At 35.0% G+C, this 21,760-nt stretch overlaps 1 protein-coding gene across 3 annotated transcripts in view; it reads left to right on the forward strand.

Moving 5' to 3' along the window:
- The window catches only part of LOC136043249 (NEDD4 family-interacting protein 1-like), a 43,862-nt gene extending 22,364 nt beyond the window's left edge, over nt 1-21,498 (forward strand). For all 3 annotated transcript variants that reach the window (XM_065728182.1, XM_065728192.1, XM_065728187.1), the window contains exons 3-6: nt 3,246-3,401; nt 7,333-7,468; nt 12,108-12,293; nt 19,051-21,498. In XM_065728182.1, coding sequence (XP_065584254.1) covers nt 3,246-3,401; nt 7,333-7,468; nt 12,108-12,293; nt 19,051-19,139 — 567 coding nt within the window. In that variant the 3' untranslated portion in view covers nt 19,140-21,498. The remainder of the gene's footprint in view (nt 1-3,245; nt 3,402-7,332; nt 7,469-12,107; nt 12,294-19,050) is intronic.
- The last annotated feature ends 262 nt before the right edge of the window (nt 21,499-21,760 follow it).

Raw genomic sequence — 21,760 nt, forward strand, 5'->3', positions numbered from 1 at the left:
AATACTATGTATAAACATTGGGCAAATTTAATAACTTACAGGCATCTCCCCACAGACTGTGGGGGTCATTTTATCCCTAAAGACCTGGTTATTTGATCTTTCCACTACACTAAACAAAATGGCTATCTCAACATTTTTGATCAGATAACTTTGGGGAAAAATAGGCATGGGAGGGGGGCCAGTTGACCTCCAATCTCTTTGGCCACTTTAAAAGGGCAGTATCACTCTGAATTTGCGTTCGAATGAATCCTCTCCCGATTTTCTAGAGCTATTATTTCAATACGTATGCTGTATCTGATGGCGTGATTTTCAGCACGCTGAATCTGATGGCGTGAATTCCATTAGGATTCTTTGAATTAAAGGGGATATTTTCCCCCTATTTTTAAAAATCATACAAATTTTCCCAGGCTCGAAACTTTTAATGGGTAACACTGAACTTGATGAATCTTATATATTTAGAATAAGCAAAGTACGCTAGTTCTTTTGATGTATCTATTGATATCAAAACTAGAGTTTCTGTTACTATTGAGCTGAGCTATTCCTTACTTACAGTTTCTTACCACTAACTGTTTGAAATGCAAGCTATTATCTGGCTCAAGCTATTATATATAATAAGCTATTATCATAAACCGTTTGTTAAATTAAACAAAATATATTTTTGTCCATTGGTTTACGAGTGCAATTGGATTAAAAGTGCAAGAGGGCAATAAAATTTTGCATTGTAAACATCTGTAACATCAATTTTGTGACTCAATTTGTCTAGTAAATCTGTCAACAATAAGAGGGTGTTTTACAGAAAAGACAGCATTTTCTTGGCAAATATCTAAAATTTTGAAACATGGATGCTTTAACAAGAAATTTGTCTAGCCAAATCATCAAGTAGCATATGAGCAAGATTAGATGAGCCTAAACGTCTATTGTAAATTTCTATTTTACGGCATTAAAGTATCGATTTTTATTGAGTTAAACTCCCCAAATTAAAAAAGTCGCCATGAAATAGACACAAGATGCTAAAAATGGGGGTTAAGCCCTAGTTCCAAACCTGACATAAAAAGGCTTGTTTTGAATACAGCCATTTTTATGGCACTTGTTATCTACCAAGTGGACGGTTAAATCGGATAAATTAGAAAAAATGAGGTATTTTTAACTTACGAACGGGTGCTCGGATCTTAATGAAATTTGATGTTTGGAAGGATATCGTGTCTCATCTCTTATTTTAAATCCCGACCGGATCCGGTGACACTGGGGAGAATTGGGAAGCGCGGGGGGCTAACAACGCTGAGGAAAACGCTTAGAGTGGAGGGATCGAGATGAAATTTGGTGGGAAAAATAAGCACAAGTCACTATATACGTGATTGACATAACCGGAACGGATCTGCTCTCTTTGGGGGAGTTGGGAGGGGGGGGGGTTAATTCAGAAAAATAAGAAAAAATGAGGTATTTTTAACTTAAAAAGGGGTGATCGGATCTTAAGAAAATTTGATGTTTGGAAGGATATCGTGTCTCAGAGCTCTTATTTTAAATCCCGACCGGATCCGGTGACATTGGGGGGAGTTGGGGGGACCCAACATTTTGGAAAACGCTTAGAGTGGAGGGATCGGGATGAAACTTGGTGGGAAAAATAAGCGCAAGTCCTAGATACGTGATTGACATAACCGGTAGGGGTCCGCTCTCTTTGGAGGAGTTGGGGGGGGGGGAAGGGTTAATTCTAAAAAAATAGGTGTTTTTAACTTACGAAGGAGTGATGGGATCTTAATGATATTTGGTATTTAGAAGGAACTCGTAGTTCAGATCTCTTATTTTAAATCCCGACCGGATCTAGTGTCATGGGGGGGAGGGACCGGAAATCTTGGAAAACGCTTAAAGTGGAGAGATCAGGATGAAACTTGGTGGGAAGAATAAGTACATGTCCAAGATACGTGACTGACACAACCGGACCAGATCCGCTCTCTTTGTTGGAGTGGGGGGGGAGAGTAATTCGAAAAATCAGAAACAAATGAGATTTTTTGTAACTTACGAACGGGTGATTAAATTTTAATGAAATTTGATATTTAGAAGGATCTTGTGCTTTAGAACTCTCATTTTAAATTCTGACCAGATCCGGTGACACTGGAGGGAGTTGGAAACCGGAAATCTCGGAAAACGCTTAGAGTGGAGAGATCGCTATGAAACTTTGTGGGAAGAATAAGCACAAGTTATAGATACGTGATTGACATAATCGGAACGGATCCGTTCTCTTTGGGGGAGCTGGGGGTTGTGAATTTGGAAAAAATAGAAAAATTGAGGTATTTTTAAGAAGGGATGACCGGATCTTAATGAAATTTGACATATAGAAGAAACTCCTGTCTCAGAGCTCTTATTCCAAATCTCGACCAGATCTGTTGACATTGGGGGAGTTGGAGGGGGAAACCGGAAATCTTGGAAAACGCTTATAAATGTTGTAGATACGTGATTGACGTAACCGAACTGGATCCGCTCTCTTTGGGGGAGTTGCGGGGTGGGGTTCAGTGCTTTGGCGAGTTTGGTGCTTCTGGACGTGCTAGGACGCTGAGAATTCGTAGGCATGTCAGGGAGCTGCACAAAAAACTTGATATAGTCGTTTTCCCCGATTCGACCATCTGGGGGGCTAAAGGAGAGGAAAAATTGAGGTATTTTTAACTTACGAGTGGGTGATCGGATCTTAATGAATTTTGATATTTAGAAGGACCTCGTGACTCAGAGCTCTTATTTTAAATCCCGACCGGCATTAAGCCTCTGATTTTCCTTTCAAAGCAATCTATTGATTCTTAGAATTTTGCTAGAGCTCATACCATATGAGCTCTTGGCTCTTCTGACCTTGTCACAAGTGAGTGCCATATGAGCTCTTAGCTCTTGTGATCTTGAAAACAATTCATGTATACAACTCTTAATTATTATTGTAAGATTATTGTAAGAATATGTAGGCTACCTATGGAAGAATTAAATAAAGAAAACTAAATTAAAAAAAAAAACTAAATAAACAAGTTTTTCTGCAGTTTTAAAAAATTTACATTTTGTTCTAATAAAACGACTGTTGTGTTTCAAGAGTCGTTATTAAAGAATTGGGACAAAATTTATACTTAGCGTAAAGAGCGAGGTGCTGAAGAGGGAGTCTATTTTTTTCCAGTTTTAGTTGCAATTAGTATTGGTTGCTCTTTACTTACAGTTCCTTAGTAAAAACTACAATTTTTTACTACAATTCGTTATTAATTTTTTTGTTCGTTTAGGCTCCCATGGGGATAGCTCCGCCAGCATATGATGAACTGATGGAAGGAGCTGTTCCTAAGAATGAAATGTCAGCTCCACCTGCTTACGAAGAAAGCACAGTGTTGCCATCTTATGATCAGGTTGCAAGAGAAAAGGCACAAGAAGTACAGCAAAATGTGAGTTTGTATTTTTTTTATGATGCTCTTATATTTTCCTTATAATTTATATCCTTTCAAATATTTATTAGTGACTGCTACACACATAAATGAGGTGGATGCCCTTTCTAAAATTTGGGGGGTATTTGTTAAAAAGCGTGAAATAAGCATGACATTATGGACAGTTGGGCCTTGGCATACAAATGAAAGCCTATGAAAGAACCATTATTCACAAAAGAGTATTAGCTAAATATACAGGTTTTGTAGCATAGGGAGTAGAAGTCTCTCAAGTATGGCAGAAACAGTCCTTGTTATTAGATTTCGGTTAAAAACAAACTAATTCAAACCCTAGAAAACGTGAATAAACGAGTCTAATTTTCTTAGGATTAGTGTCCTACATTGGATAAGGAACAATTATATAATTCTGTCCCTCTCTAAGGTTGGTATGTAGGTATATCTTATTTAAGTTTTTTTCAAAATGATAAGAAAATTTAATACATCTGTGAAAAAGAAAATGTATACAGCTAGTGGCACTGTTGCCAGAACAGAGCCTGAGATCTGTATTAAGTTTAGCGTATTTTTCGAGAGAGTAGTGTTGTGATTTCATTCTAATTACCTGATATCGAGTGTTGCTAAATCTAGCTTCCTGATTTTCTCCCAAATTTCTCAGGCGTGCCCCCAGCTTTCAGAAACTCATCTTTCAAGGGGTTCTCTTAGTAGACATAGTGATTATTATGTTCGGGTCTAGGGCATTTTGCTTGATGAGAATCTCTCCTTCAGGCATTACATTTTGTCAAATTGCAATTAAAATATCTAGGAATCTTGCAATTCTTAGAAAGCTTAAGTATATTTTTCCTTGGTGGATTCTAAAAATTTTGTTTGACAGTTCAATTCCCTTATCAAACAGTTCGTGGTAACGAACTGTAGTAAGGAGCGACCCGGCTCAATAGTAAACGAAACTCTAAAAAACGGAATTTTGATGCTAAAATATACATAAAAAGAATCAAATTTTCATGCTGATTTTAAATATATAAGTTTCCTCAAATTTAGTCTTTGTCATCAAAAGTTACGAGCCTGAAAAAATGACCTTTTTAAGTGACCAAAAAAATTGGAGGGCACCTAGGCCCCCTCCAACGCTCATTTTTCTCCAAAGTCAACAGATCAAAATTTTGAGATAGCCATTTTGTTCCGCATAGTCAAAAACCATAATAACTATGTCTTTGGGAATGACTTACTCCCCCACAGTCCCTGGGGGAGGGGCTGCAAGTTACAAGCTTCGACCAGTGTTTACATTTAATAATGGTTAGGTGTACAGACGTTTTCAGGGGGATTGTTTTGGTTTTGGGGTAGGGTTGAGGGGAGGGGGCTATGTGGGAGGATCTCTCCTTGGAGAAATATGTCATGGGGGAACAGAAATTCAATGAAAAGGGCGCAGGATTTTCAAAAATTACCATAAAAAAACAATGAAAAAATAAACATGGAAAAGTTTTTTCAATTGAAAGCAAGGAGTAGCATTGAAACTTAAAACGAACAAAGATTATTACGCATATGAGGGGTTCTAAAAATACTTTAGCATAAAGAGCGAGGTATTTAGGAGGAGATAAATAACTCGCTCTTTATGCTATAGTATTTTTAGTAATTTCAACTGTTTATTCTACGGCGGTCATTCTTAAAGAATTGGGACAAAACTTACGATTTAGTGTAAAGAGCGAGGTATTAACGAGGGTACAAACCCCCTCATATACATAATAAAAATTTAAGAATATAATTGTTACGTAAGTTAATTCTTAAGTTACGTGTATTTTTTACTAATAAAAACATTCATTAAAAATTATAATTTATAGTTGCCTTTTTATGTAACCGAAAAATTGTAGGGCAACTAGGCCTCCTTCCCCACCCCTTATTTCTCAAAATCGTCTGATCAAAACTAAGAGAAAGCCATTTAGCCAAAAAAGGAATTAATATGCAAATTTCATTTTAATAATTTATGTGTGGAGAGCCAAAATCAAACATGCATTAATTCAAAAACGTTCAGAAACTACATAAAAAAAACTAGTCTTTTAACTGAAAGTAAGGAGCGACATTAAAACTTAAAACAAACAGAAATTACTCCGTATATGAAATGGGTTGTCCCCTCCGCAATCCCTCGCTCTTTACGCTAAAGTTTGACTCTTTGCCACAATTCTGCTTTTAAAACAATTAAAAGCTTTAGCTTTTAAAGAGCGAGGGATTGCGGAGGGGACAACCCATTACATATACGGAGTAATTTCTGTTGTTTTAAGTTTTAATGTCGCTCCTTACTTTCAGTTAAAAAAACTAGTTTTTGTTATGTAATATGTCACTTATATTGGTGTTGACATTTTCTTCCCTTCTGATAACATTCTCTAGGGTGTATGGTAAGGCAAGGAACCTCATTATTGACACGAATAGTTCTATTAATAACCCGTTGCTTGATTTGAATTCACCTTATATTATTTCATGCGTGTCATTTGTTTTTATTCAATTACTCGGTTATATTCCGCTCGCCCTTAAAATTAGACCATCTGTTTGTCTCATACTATTTTGCATGTCATCTTTGTAATTTTGATAATATTTGGATTCCATTCAGTCCATCTGTCAGATCGGATTTCAACCCCTGACTGCTTCTCATACTGACTGGAATACCTTACCTGAGCTGGCCAGAAAGTGTTATTCGTTTAGTACCTTTAGAGGGATTGTAAGAGGGTTTTTGATCTCTGGTTAATTCATTTAAATTTCTCTTTAGTAATTCTATCTTTATTATTATTATTATTTCTTCAACACCCACGTGCGGTTGACATCTCTAGTTCTAGCTGGAACCTTGGGTTAGTTTGATAGTTTTGTAAAGAAATGTGTACTGGCTAGGTTTCCGAGGGAAAGTCGTGGATGGGTGTTTCATTTTTTGAGCTTTTTTTTTCTCCCACAATTCTGGCCATAAGGCCTTGCAGGGAGTTGTTTGACGTTGATGTTTTTGCTGATGTTATTCTGTGTATGTGTTTTTCTCGTTTTTATCTTCTTGTATTCCCAGCCATAGAGCCTTGTATTTGATGTTGATTGTTTCTGCTGACTATTATGTGAGCATGTAGCTGTATGTATATTTGTTGTATGTTTCTTTTTGTTGGAACTAAAAATCTTAATGGTATTAAACATCTTTTCAGCGGCGTAATTTTCTCAAAACCAGGGGTTGGGGGTCAAAGCTGGATTCAATTTTCCCAAAATAATTGAAAATGGGAATTAAAAAAAAAATGACCCATATAGTACCGTAAAGGTAAAGGTATTCTAAAGAATCCGAACTGTTTCTATGGATGCTTGAATTATATAGACTTATCTTAGTTTTGATAACATTTTGAAGACAATCAATTTCATCTGGGGGGGGGGGGTAAACTGGTTTACTGGGGGAAGTGGATTATAGTTGACATCGTTTTATTTTTGTCACCATAGCCTTATTTGTCATATGTTTGTCATAGTTTTATTTGGTCTTTATAAAGGATGATTGATATAGGCTATTCAGTAAAGTTACTGTGCTAAGTAGTATGCTGTCGGATATTCGAAAAAATAAATTTTATCCGTTCCATTGTCTTGAAAGTAAATATTTTTCATAATAAGTGATTTTCTTCTTTTTTATGTTTTACCCCGCTATTTGCATTTTTGTTATTATTGGGTTATAAATAACGTAATAATATCTGCTTTTATCATGGAGTAACAAATTAGAAACCAATCCTGATTTTTGTTTCTTTTACAGGTCCTGTATTCAATGATAACTTTTAATTGATTCAATTTCACCATTGATTTTCATTATTGACAGCCAATGAAAACTAACTCATTGCAAATAGAATAGTTTTCTCGGCTCTTAGTTGTCAAAATCAATTGTAATAAGCTATATTGAATGCGGGGATCATATTGACAAATTCTGATCTATTTTTTTTTCTTGCAGGTAAATATGGATGGAGAACCCAGAGCTGTAAGGTCCTCTGCTGTGACAGTATTTTCCGTTGACAGTAATGCTCCCCGACGTCCTAATTCAGACATGGTCCTTGGAACAGATTTTATTTTTCTTCTCGCTTTTTTGGGTAATGTCTCTTTATTGACTTGCATTATTTTTCAGTATGAATGACTTTTTTTATTGAATAAATTACGGTTTTAGAATGGCATAAACAAATATAACAAAATTAAACATAAGCAAATGTAAAAGAGGAGGAAAATAGAAAAAGTGCATAAAAATGACTTATATAAACCAACGCAAATGAAAGATAAACTAAACGTTATAAAAATGTTAATTTTATTACCCGCTTGGTCATTTTTATGCAACAGGTTAGGTTAGGTTTCTAGCCCATTTCTGATATTTATAACTTAATATAACCTAACTTTAACTTTTACCATGAAACCTTGCATAAGACTTGCAAAACTGACTGAATCCGAGCAGATAAAAAGGAGTTTCGGACATTCACCGGTGAATGTCGACATTTACCTGATTTTTGTCTTACACCGTAGCTTATACATAGGTCGGAAACATGCAGCCAGAAACCATGTTTTAGGCAGCGGTAACCGGTTGGTTTCTGACAAATGTTAAAATGATAGACTAAATGAGACTGTTCTAGTCTTTTTGAAAATCCTTAACAGTAAAAATTAGCTACAGTCAGAGATCCAGCCAGACTTAAGTGGCAACTAGCTGCGTATTCCCCGACCATAGTAGAACTCCAAGGGACATTTTCCGCGGATCTGAAACACATAGAAAAGGCGCTTTTTTGTTAGTGCTTATACAAATATGCCAAAAAAGAGGTAAAAACAAAGGCGACCTGAAATGCGAACGAGCTGTAGACTCTAAAGAGCTGTAATACGTCTTGTGTTTCATGCTTTGCAACAAAAAGAAGTCCACATGCTGTTTGCAACTTTTTGCCTAGATTTGCAAACACGAGAGTTGATTGATTTGACACTGGAACCCATTGGAAGGCCAATATGCTTGCTACATGGCATACAGTTTGAATTCCTAGTGAAAATGCACATTCCTGGTTGGTTGTATATTCCAATTAATTGACTAGAAACTCCTGATGGCCCCCTGTTGAATATGCATTTTAGTAAATTAATTTCCTAGTCCCAAAGCAGATCTAGAGAAAATCTCGAGGGGGGGGATGTGGCAAGAGCGCCAATCATTTACCTAATTGACTAGTTTATTTAAAAAAAAAAGAAATGAGTGCGCCAGAAGAAACGGATCAGTGCCGTCTTAGTCAGAATATGCTAGGTGTAGGTAGCTGTTCAAAGCAGGAACTGTAGGGTTGTTTTAATGATTGTTTCGAAGCTGTTGTCCTTTGGCAGAAACTAGCATCTTTGTGAATATTTGAATTTAAACTATCTTGGCATGGCGAGTCCAGTGACGAATTCAGAATTTTTTTAATCAGCTATACTTTCTCAGACACAACCAAATATATATAGTTTTAAGACAGGTTTCACCTGTCAACCAAATCTAGCATGGACATAGTAGAATCACAAAACCTAGCATCTATGTTCAACAAAAAAGTAATCGCAAATACAGCAAGAAAAAGACCTTAAGTATGTTTTCAGGTACCGGGTTTGAACCGCGTTTGGAGCGGGTTGGACAAAAAGTTGTTTTCAGGTTCTCCGTGTTTAACCAAGCCAAATTTTAAATTGTTTTCATCTTACGAGTTGAAAGCTTGTTGAATACGGTTCTTCAAATTGTAACGCGCCAGAGTAGTATGGTTGAACATGGGTTCTTAAAAGACCCAGACCTGTATTGAACACGGTACTTAAAACGATAATCTGCACAACCTGCGTCGAACTCCGCGTTGAATGTTGGAGGCCTGAAAACGGAGCTCTTGGAAAACATATCAACGAAGTTCCATATCTTCATATGTTTGTTTTCATCTAAATAGGAAAAATTACTATTTTGCTATTATATTGAAATCTATAAAAATGCAGATACTTGGTTTTTGCCAATATACAGCCGAACCTGTTTCTAATGTTAAATGTTACCATCGGGTTGGCAAGTTTGGTCTCGTGAAAATTAAATCTTGTGGACAAAACAAAACTCAGTCAGTAAAAAGTTATACTCTTTTGTTAAGTGACACTATATGATGAAAAAACTATATGATGGCTAAGTGGATGGCGCATTGGTTTGAAAATTCTTTGCCGAGGGGGCACGGGTTCGATCCCTGTCGTAGCCAGTTACTTGATTTGGGACGGAGGTCAGTGGCTTGACTCTGTAAGCTCAGCCAGAGTCGACCCAGCTCTAAATGGGTACTGGGAGAAATCTGGGGAAGGTAAGCAGGAAGGGTGTGCGAAAGCACAAGATGGCTGGCCCCCAACCCCCCATTGCACTTCCTGGCTGAAGGGCCAAGAAACGAAAATCCGCACCGCCGGTTTGGACTTTAAGGGTCTAGTGCCTTCATACTCATTTGTATGATGAAAAAACAAATCCCTTTTGAAGCTTTATCTCCTTGTATTCTTTGCCGTAGAGCATGGAGGAGAGAGGGGGGGGGGGTTGTATGGCTCTTATTGTTTATCATTATTTGTTGATTGTAAATTAATAAATATATATCAATCTAAGTAAATCTGCATACTTTCATAAAATATAAACATGGGTCCAAAGAAACGCTGAATTATAGCTACAAACCAAGTGTTTATAAAATAAAAATACGCCCAATTTAGGATTTTTCTGTTTTTTTTGGTGCGGAGCGCTGCACTGTCAATGGAACTATTGCTCCAAGATGTGTTTTGAGATAATGAAAATTTTTGTTGTGCTATTTTAGTTGTTTTTTTTATCAATTTTTTAGTGTTTCGATTTACCCAGGTTAGAATGTCAAGAAGTGAATCCATTGTCACAAATAGTAGTTGCTAAGCATGCATTTGAAATATTAGATGTTTTTTCCAGTTTCCGAACTTGGAGAGAATTATTAATGTTGTCTTTCTCGTTCGTCAAATGCCCCCCCCCCCCCAAAAAAAAAGAGAAACAACATACGATAATGGAACTAATATCGTTATGAAGAGCCAAAATTCCTGTATTGTGACAGCAAAACACTAAAACTTTCCCTTTAGTTCTGTGACAACTAAAATTTTTCACACATTCCTGAGTCCTTTATTTAATGATTTACGATAATTATACATTAGATAATTATCTTTCTTGGATAATTAGATGGATAATTTAAGCTGTCTTTCAGTTGTCTTTTAAGCTGTAAAATTTCCACATATTCCTGAGTCCTTTATTCTGATGGGTAATTTAAGCTGTCTTTCAGTTCATACCATTGATAGACACAAATTTTTCCCCAGGTGAAAATATCTGTAAAACTACTGTTTTCCAACTGTGGACGATCGGTTTTACAAAATCGAAAATCTACAACAGCCGATTTGAAAATGGTCTATTGTAAAGTAGATTTTTCAGAAAATATTGTATTTTTTTATTGGAAGTCCAGACTGTCTACTTTTTAAAATTAAAGTCTTGTCAAAATGTTAAATTTTTATATATTCCTGAGTCCTTTATTCTGATTGATAGTTTAAGATGTCTTTCAGTTCCCACCATGGACGATAATTTTTCGCCGGACGAAAAGTTCTGTAAAACTGCTGTGAAACAACTGTGGACGATTGGTTTCACAAAGTTGATAAGTTACAGCAGTCGATTTGAAAACGGTCTATTGTGAAGTAGATTTTTCAGAACATATTGTATTTTTTTTATGGGAAGACCAGACAGTCTACTTTTTAAAATGAAAGTCTTGTCAAAATGTTAAATTTTTATATATTCCTGAGTCCTTTATTCTGATTGATAGTTTAAGATGTCTTTCAGTTCCCACCATGGACGATAATTTTTCGCCGGACGAAAAGTTCTGTAAAACTGCTGTGAAACAACTGTGGACGATTGGTTTTACAAAATCGAAAATCTACAACAGTCGATTTGAAAATGGTCTATTGTGAAGTAGATTTTTCAGAACATATTGTATTTTTTTTATTGGAAGTCCAGACTGTCTACTTTTTAAAATTAAAGTCTTGTCAAAATGTTAAATTTTTATATATTCCTGAGTCCTTTATTCTGATTGATAGTTTAAGATGTCTTTCAGTTCCCACCATGGACGATAATTTTTCGCCGGACGAAAAGTTCTGTAAAACTGCTGTGAAACAACTGTGGACGATTGGTTTCACAAAGTTGATAAGTTACAGCAGTCGATTTGAAAACGGTCTATTGTGAAGTAGATTTTCAGAATATATTGCTTTTTTTTATCGAAAGTCAAGACCGTCTACTTTTTAAATTGAAAGCCTTATCGAAGTGTCAAATTTTCACACATTCCTGTGTCTTTTGTTGAATAATTTAAGATAAATATAAGATAGATAATTATCTTTTTGAATAATTGCAAGGATTATTTATGCTATCTTTCAGTTCTTACAATTGATGGACGACACTCTCCTTTGCAATATTCATCTCTTTTCTATAAACTGCCACCAAAGAACTGGCGCTAGTGTCTAACAAATCACCAGTGACATCTAAAGTTTGCTGTTTCTTGACATTTTTTAAACTTTGTCATTGTGCTCTTTCCAGAAATTAATATCAGAACAGTTATTAATACGAATCTTGTTGATTGTGCTAATTACAGTAATCTACCTTATGATTACACTTTAAAAAAATAAACGTCGAGAAACGCCAAATGCTGGATGGGGCAAGTGGTTTTTTATGATAATATTGTTTATTCCCACCTTAATCCTTTGCAGTGACATTCCTTTTCAACTGGGTTGGTTTTCTGCTTTGCACCTGTGTTTGTCAAAGTATTGCTGGCAGATATGGAGCTCTTTCTGGATTGGGCCTGTCACTTGTCAAATGGGCCTTGATTGTCAAACAACATACTGACCTTATTTCGGATGAGAACCGCTGGCTGTGGTACCTTCTTCTGATGCTAGGTAATTTTAGTTAAATTGTAGAATTTGTGATATAGTGATGAGTTTGAATTAGTTGTTTATTTATTGCATAAAAGTGAGTAAATGCCCTCCCGCTTCCTCAAAAATTAGTCTTAGTAAATTATTGATTTTAGAAGCAAAGATAGAAAATATCCTTTAAACTTGCCAACAAGAACACCAAAACTGTCACTCTCTTAGAAAAAACTCTACCGTATTTTTAGTGGGTTTAGAATAACTTTATTGATTTTAATGATGATGACACGAAATATTTCTAAAATTTGATGACAAAAATACTGAAACCCTTACCCTCTTTTGGAACTCTCTTTGTGTGCTCTGCTGTAATGAAGTACATGTTTGTAATTTTCATTAGTCGGGATGAAAGAGGGGAAGGGGCGGGGTTTAACCACATTTATTGACGTGTTAATATATGTATGGGTACTAATTCACCCTTACCACTTTCACCCTCTTTTTAAACCTTTTTTGTAGTAATAAAAGCACACATGCGTAGTTTCCATTACTGTGGGTAAAATAAGGGTAGGACCCAGGATTAAACTACATTTCTTATGTGTTAACATGTGCAAGGGTATTATTTCACTCTTTCAACTCTTATCCTCTTTTGCAACCCTTCTTTTGTGCTATCCAATAATAAATGTATATATGTGCAATTTCATCATTCTGGATAATCGGCCCTCCGCGGGGGTGGAACAGTTCTTAAACTGAAAGTTAGTGGAAGAAGGCGGCGTTAAACTATATATATATATATATATATATATATATATATATATATATATATATATATATATATATACACATATATATACATATATTTACATATATATATATATGTATATATATATATATATATATATATATATATATATATATATATATATATATATATATATATATATATATATATACAAAACGAAAAGAGAAATCTCCAATGCAACAGCACAAACACATTAAAAAAAAAGAAAAAAAAAAGAAAAAAGGGAGACAGAAGGAGAAAAGGAAGACTGTTTTCCTAAATTAGTGATTAATATAAACTAGCACTTGAATGAGGCCTTAACGCTACTCATCCATACAATCACATAGGTAAAACAGCATAGCCATACACAATCAACCGTAAAGAATAATCCATGGACAGGCAGTCATGTCGTCAATAAGTATAAGTCGTCATTTACCAAATAATAAAAACATTAAAGACAAATAATTCAGAGGCAGCAACCCAACACAAGGGCTCATCAGGAGAATACACTTGCCTATAGGGTTTCGGCACTTTAAATTCTCTACCCAGTCAAGTGTTGTGCCTACCACAGAATACCCATGGTATCCCCGTGTCAGGTATCACCCCCAAAATATATGCCTATGAAAAAAAAACAAAAAAAACAGCAAATGTGGAACAACCAAGTAACACCAAAACAAGTTTATCCTGTAATATATTCCTCTGTTTAGGAGCAGTAGGTAAACTAAATGTAATAAATTTTACCAAATCACAAATATTAACTCTTTGCGAAAAACCTGAATGAACTTAAACAATTACAAATTTCATCAGTTCCATGTGGCTATTTTTGAAAAATCCGCTCTTTTAGATACACAATTCACAAAATAGATGGCGCTGCATCAACTTTTCGCGAACCTACAAAATTAACCAAAAATTATAAATATTTCCAGATAATTCTTTTGGTATTTATTTAAAAGTTCGTTATAATGAAAACTAAATTTTTTAAATTGCCAAGTTAATTTATTTGCAGAAAAACCTATTAATATCAATTTTTGGCTTAAGATTTTACATCTATTTTTAAAATCAGTATAATTACTACAAATCCTTGCATATCGAAGTAACTGTGAGAAAAACGCCGAATATGTGATATTTGAGTGTATATTACTTTCAGGGAATGGGAAACTAAACACTTCAAAATCGAAATCATCAGTTTTATTATACATTTTAAAACTTAATTTATTATTATCAGAAATATTAATATTTAAATATAAGAAATGATGTTCAAGACCAGCGCCATGACTAGGTTCAAGAGTAAGTTCATCGAAATCTAAAAATTCTAACTATTTCCTCCATTTTGTCCCATATTTTTCATTCAATAATTAACAATATAGTTCTGCCTGTTTATTTTTTCAAATTTCATTTGGAAACCGTATTTTTATATTTTTTTCAAAAATCTCTTTCAATTTAACGTTTGAAAAAATACAAATCCAGTTTTTGCAAAAGTATGAAGCAGGAAAACATACTAAAATTTTAATTAATTTTTGAGTTTTTCTTATTTGAATTTGAAATACGTGACAGGGTAGTATAAATTTTGCGACACGTACCGTGCCGTGATATATGAGTTGAAAATGCTAAGGCCCTCTTTCCCTTTAAAAAAAAATACTAAGTTAATGCTGGTTTCAATCCCACCACCTTTACTAATAATAATACCTAAGTAATTGAAGCTGTCCACTAAATCGATGTTATCGTTACCCAGCATCATCTTTTCTTCTTTACGTATTCCTAGCCTTAGAAACTTAGTCTGCGTAACGTTTATATTCAAACCTATTCTCATTCGCTGAACTCGCAAAACCTCTAAAAGTTCATTCATTTTGCTAAGACCTTCATCTATGATGCTTAAATCATCAACATAATCTAAGTCCAAGAGAGCTTTAACTCGCCATTTTATTTCGTGTTCTCCCATTGCCTTTCCTTTGTTACTCTAGACAAAATTCATCAAAATGATCAATATAAATAGGGATACAACGCAACCGTGCTTAACTTCTTATTTAATACGAAACCAGCTACCAAGCCTATTTCCTACCTTAACCGTAGCAATGTAATTTTCGTACATAATACTAATCACTTTTATGTATTTGTCTGGTATACCATACAAGGGTAAGACCTTCGCTAAAGCTCTCCTATTAGCTGAATCAAACCCTTGCTCATAATCTATAAAACTAAGGACTAAGGTGTTTGGTGACTCAGGCGCTTCTCCATTATTAACCTAAGAGGGAAAATGTGGTCGACACGTCCTCTACCCTTCCTATAACCGCCCTGTTTTCAAAACTTTGTCTAGAGCATCTCTCAGTCTAAAAATTATTACCATACTAATTAAATTGCTACCTAAATAAACCAGGCTAACGCCTCTATAATTAACACACTATTCTTATGACCTATCTTATACCGAACTTTAATTTCAGTTTTCCTAAAAGCTCTAGGTACTTCCACTTTTTCTAAAATCATATTGTATATTTTCCTGTAACTTTATCACGGTTTAGCACATTCTCAAAATATTCTTCCCATCTCGTGGCCCGTTCCTATTTTCAACTGGGACGAGTCCGGATTGACCACTCCCTCTCAACTTACTAACACACCAGTAGAATATTTTATTTTTATGCTGTCTGGCCTCATCTTCCAGATTTTCGGCTATTTCATCCATGGCCTCCACTTCACACTTCTTTAGTTCACATTTTTATACTTTCTCGACTTTCTTTACATTCCTGATATTTTCGTATGATTTATCACACAGATAATTCTTGTATTATTCGTTTGTAAGGCCCTTTCACTAATATTCCTAGCTGTGCTCCTAACTTTTTTCCCTAAGACATCATCAGTGACTTCACAAACTATTTTCCTAAAATAATTCCATCCATTGTCTACATTGTCAAATTTTAAACTCTCCAGTTTAGTATTTAACTGTTCATGGAAACTTTCTCTCAAATTCTCATCCTGGAGTCTAACTCTAGAGACTACTAGGTGGTGATCTTTACTTTTAACATCAATGCCAGCTCTCCTATATAACCTAGTATCTTGTATTGTCCTGCCAGTCCTTCGTTTACAACAACGTAATCAATAATGTTACTACAATACTACTACAATACTTACTAAAATAATTTTACGACCAAATACTGTCTTGGTTATAACTAGACTAGCTGTTGGGGTGGCGGTTCGCGCCACCCCAACACCTCGTTGGTGGGGGCGCTTCGCGCCCCCCAAGCCCCCCGTGCGCGTCGATTGTCAGGTTTATTGACTCTTGAACATGCAATATATAATTGTCCATGGGAAAAACGATCCGTATTCAGATCTATACCTCATTATTCTAATGATTGCCCTTGAGCTTTGTTGAATGTGATTGCAAATCGAACATTCCCTGTGTCCCCGTCGTCATTTATATATCCCCTTGTGCCCCCGGCGTCCCCGTTGTAGTTGTATATTCCCTGTGTCCCGGTCGTCATTTGTGTCCCAGTGTCCCGGTCTGTAGTGTCATCTTATAATGACGTCATATACAAAGCCTTATATACTTATAATGACGTCATATGCAAACCCACAAACAAACAAACATGCATACAAACAACTTATTTTTATATATATATAGATATAGTTTCTTTTTTAGTTTTTCTTTTTTAGTTTTTCTTTTTTTTTTAGTTTTGCAGCTGTTTTATTTTTTTAGCTATTTTTTCTTTTTAGTTTTTTACCTTTTTTATTTTTTTGCTTTTTTTTAAAGTTTTTTCTTTTTAGGTTTTTTCTTTTTTAGCTTTTTTCGCACCATATTAGTTAAGCGCCATTGTAGATGTGTCCCCGTGTCCCACCTGTGAATATAGATAGATATATATATGTTTTTAACTACGTAAAACTTGCGAATATACAACATTCTTCGCTGTCCCATTGTCTGTGCATATAAATAGATTGTCAGGTTTACCGACTCTTGAACATGCAACATATAATTGTCCATGGGGAAAACAATCCGTATTCAGATCTATACCTCATTATTCTAATGATTGCCCTTAAGCCTTGTTGATGGTGATTGCTAATTGAACATTTCCTGTGTCCCGGTCGTCATTTATATATCCCCTTGTGCCCCCCGGCGTCCCCGTTGTAGTTGTGTCCCTGTGTCCCGGTCGTCACTTATATTCCCTGTGTCCCGGTCGTTATTTGTGTCCCGCTGTCCCAGTCTGTAATTTCTCTTTGAGTGTCCCGTTCGTCATTTATATTCCCTGTTTCCCGGTCGTCATTTGTGTCCCGGTCTGTAATTTCGTCAGTTGACAAACATGACGTCAGTCGACAAACAACTTCATGACGGAATAATGCTCAATCCTCATAATGACGTCAGTCGACAAACATGATATCAGTCGACACACAAACATGACGTCAGTCAACAGACATACTTATTTTTATATATATAGATATAGATATAGTTTCTTTTTTAGTTTTTTTTTAGTTTTGCAGCTTTTTTAGTTTTTTTAGTTTTTTTTTTCTTTTTAGTTTTTTACCTTTTTATGGCACTTCGTATTAACCAAGTGACATATAGCAATCGCAAATTCTGTTGGTCTGTCAGTCAGTGTTCATTCTAACATTGACAGTTGGAAAAATCTTCACATGCTAAAGCTCAACAATTTATAATAAACCTCAAAATTTTAAGTATCTGAATTACTTTAATCTATTCTCAAAATATTTCGAAATATTTATGCAATTCCCAGTTTTTACATTTTAGTTTGTTTTCTTTTTCTTCTTTATTTTTCAGACGTCATATGCAAACCCTCAACACAAAAATACATACAACTTATTTTTATATATATAGAAGATATAATCTGGCGTAACAGACATAGTGTAACAGACATAACACATACAACTTATTTATATATATATAGATTGTTATACCTCCGAAATATCGGGGTTCTGTAGCCATTTTTCTTTTCTATTCCTTCACAAAATTTACCTAAACTATGATACCATTTATCCATATTTCTACCGATTTGGGTGTTAAAATCTTCTAATAAAAACATTATATGCTGAACATTCCAACAAATGGAATGCTGTAACGTTCCAACTTGTAATTTTCATGCTCATTGAATTATTGAAATTATTTTGACCTCAGGAAAAGCGATGGTCCCAGAACCAGTACGTGACTGGGACTAATACATCTTCTCAAGTCTATGCGAAGTGCTTAAGCCAGCTTTGAAACGGGCAGCAAGAAGTCCCTGGGACCTTCAGCTAAATGGAGGCTTTGCGCAGTCCTGGGCCTATCTTGGTCATATCAGGGTTTTCTACACCTGGCTCAGCGTGAAGCTTAGTGATGTTTACACCCCTTCACCACATTGAGTTGCGCTGGTGGATTTTCTACGCTACCTAGAAGTGGAGGGTCAAGGTTCACTTCCAAGACTCTACAATCGCCGCGGAAATTCGCGGGTTTAGCTGACCCCTTGCTCCCACCTATTGTCAGCAATAGGCTTCAGGGAGAACATACATTCTTGTCAAATTTCTTAACAAGTTAATTGTCTTCGTGTGTCAAAGTTTCCATATGTGGACGTCTGCCAAGATATACAGATGTCTGCCAATAAAACGTTTCATTAAATATCTATGTTTATTCGGAAAATTAAATTTTGAAAATTGATAAGTGGTTTGTCAGGATATAGCTTGTCTTTTCAGGATATACATCTAAATTTCAGTAGTTAATGCTTGCTCAAGTATATATTAAAAAGATTCCTCCCTTGAATTGCACCATATACACAATACACCATATGCACCATATACACAAAAGGGAGACTGATTTTTTGTAACACCGCTTTTTGAACCACAATCTGTCTCAGTTTGGTGCACGGGTCAAAATATCGCCCTCGTTTCCCTGTTTGCACTTTATAACACGTAGCTTTTTTAGAACACTCATGTTTTGTTAATCATTTTATAGATTTCTCTTTTGCAGAATTGGTGAAATTTATAACATTTTAGAGCATTCTTTTATAAGCCTGGCAGCTTATCGTTTGGTTTTTATTTCAGGACTGACGCTGTGCATCCGTGCAACTGTGATCTATCAATGTATTAAGACCGCTTGGCACCGCCGTGAACGTGTTATTTTGTACGCTTAATATTGCATTTTTTAAAATTTAATACTGAATCGCTTATTTTAGTCAGAAGTTGGTTAAACATGTATGTTTCTCGGTACTTCTAGGCTTCATTTTTATGTAGTTCCGTCTGAATAAATTCACTCTTTTTCTCTTTTTTGGTGGTATAATACATAATCCAGAATATTTTATTCGCTTGATTTGAGTCAGTATTGAATTCGAAATCGCTTTAAATTTCATCAGAAGTTGGTTAAAAAGGATTGCTTATCGGTAATTTATATTTTAATTTGCGCCATCTTTTTCAACTTTTAGGCGTCATTTCTGCAATGCCTTCCCAATAAGTTCAATTCCTTTGGTTGGCAGTAAAATAATCCAAAATTATTTACTCGCTCATGTTCGTAAATACAATAAGGCTCATGTCAAATGGTGCTCGTATATTCAGGACGTGATCAGCTCTTTATTCAGGACGTGATCAGTTTTATTCAGTTAATCTTGTTACTTCATTAATTTAATCATTTCATAGGCTCTTTCAGACTATTTTGTGAATCTCAACTGATTCCTTAAATTTCTTATTTTTATTGTCAGTTCTGGTGGTTTGTATCCTGCATGGGCTAAGAATAAAAAAAAAAAAGATGATATCACATATTTATAAGACTGAGATGATTCTGTGAATAAATTAAAGTGTATAATAAATAATATAAATATAATAATAAAGCTAATAATAATACTAAGACTAACATAATTAATTTGATTAATCCTTATAAATGTATTTATCAGTTATCAAATTATTTTTTCGATTTTTTATTCGTTTTATTTAATTTATTAATAAATTTAGCGTATTTGATTTATTGATAAAGCTACCCATAATTTGAACAATAACTATATCCTTGTGATTTATCTGAAACTGAAAAAGATTTTAAAGGCCGGGGTCCAAACTAAGGAATTTGTTAACTGTTAATTATCTATTGTATCGACTTCATCTGCTAAAGTAAATCTTTGAAAGTAAAGACTTCATCTGCCGGTAATGAAAAAGGTGCGTGTTGTTTTCCATGTACTTTTCGCAAAAGTTTATCTCGAGTTTGAAAATATGAAGGTAACTGCCTTGATGGACAAGTCATTCTGGCAGTCACAGTGACATTAGAATGTTTTTTCATATAAAAGCTCAACAGAGTTTTTGTGTTTTTACCCCCGCCCCTCCGTAACTGATTCTTGTTGACGTGCTTGAGGTTTAAATCGTCGCGATTTTCATTTTTGGCATCGGACGTAAGGTATTTGTTCAGAGTAAAACATTATCTGTGTTGTCGACAAAGGGACAAGGAAGGTGGTTCGATAATTACAGTGTTTTTGTTCATTTTTTTGTGTGGTGCGCAGAGAGACAAGGAGGGTGAATTGATAATTAGACTGTGTGGTTTGATTAGAAAAGCTCCTTGTCGTTTTGTTAGACACTCTGATCATACTCACCGATTTCAAAGCCTAAACTTTAAAAAAGCCGGCCACAAAGCCTTAGTTAATGTTGACTATTGCCCCGTTTGGTAGTTATTTAGGACCAATTCTAATTCCATCGTCGTGTTTTATTCAACACTCAGTGTCGTATATTAGCTGTAAAATTGATTGTTTAACCATATTTCTTCCCATGGCTTTTAGGTGGCAGAAATTTTGCTAAGGAAAATTGGGTAGGTAAAACTAGGCCGTCTTCTTGGTTTGAATGATCTATCTAAAATCAAGCCTGGTTTTATTTGTCACCTTGCACTCGCGGTATTTTCTCTTCATTATGGTTTTGTTTCGCAGTTTATTCATTCTTAAGTTGCGTTTTTTATTTTTGTCCAAAAATACAATAGTGTTCTTGTCTAACAAGGCTGGTGTATTTTCAATGTATTAATGGTTTTTTGATGTTTCAACTACTGATCAGTTAAAAAAGGTGTCTCAGCAGTTTTGTTGGTTGGCTTACACAACACTGGATAAAAAGAACAATTAGAGAATAAATCCCAATAAAGGAGGAATAACACTTTACATTTAAAACTAGGCTTTAGTGCATAGCTCATTACAGACTAAACCATTTCGAGGAGTCTTCAAATTTTTCCTAGGGGTTGAGGGGGGGGGGTATAGTTGGGAAAATATTGTACTTTAAGTTTTAAGTATTCCATTTCCTGTTCATTACTGTGTGCATTTCGTGAAAATTTTCTGATCCTTAGATTGTGTTTGTTTATACAATTGTCTGCATTAACTTTATGCGTCCTTTTTATAACCCGACATTACATGTCAAATGTTTTCGTTTTTGGTTCGTATTTAGCTTTCAGAAACTGATTAGGTGTTTGAAGTGGCATGTATGTCAACTAATCAATGTACAATTTATATAGTAATAAAATGATTATATATGTGGAAAGTATCTTGTATATCGTAGTTGCTGTACCTAACCGCCCAAAATAACGAATGGATGTCTCTTTTTGCTCTTATTTTTCCCAGACAGCCAATTGACCAGTTGAGTCGAAATTTCTATTATACTTGCCGTTAACTACATTAGTGAAAAGAAGAAAACAACTTGCGCAACTTAAGCCAATGGACTTAAATAACTGAGGCGATCGCCGGAAATTTGTCGTTGAAGAAGAATATTTGAACTTCTTCAGACATGAGCTGAGTAAATAGGA

The sequence above is a fragment of the Artemia franciscana genome, chromosome 2 (assembly GCF_032884065.1).
Source record: "Artemia franciscana chromosome 2, ASM3288406v1, whole genome shotgun sequence".
Classification (NCBI taxonomy): Eukaryota; Metazoa; Arthropoda; class Branchiopoda; order Anostraca; family Artemiidae; genus Artemia; species Artemia franciscana.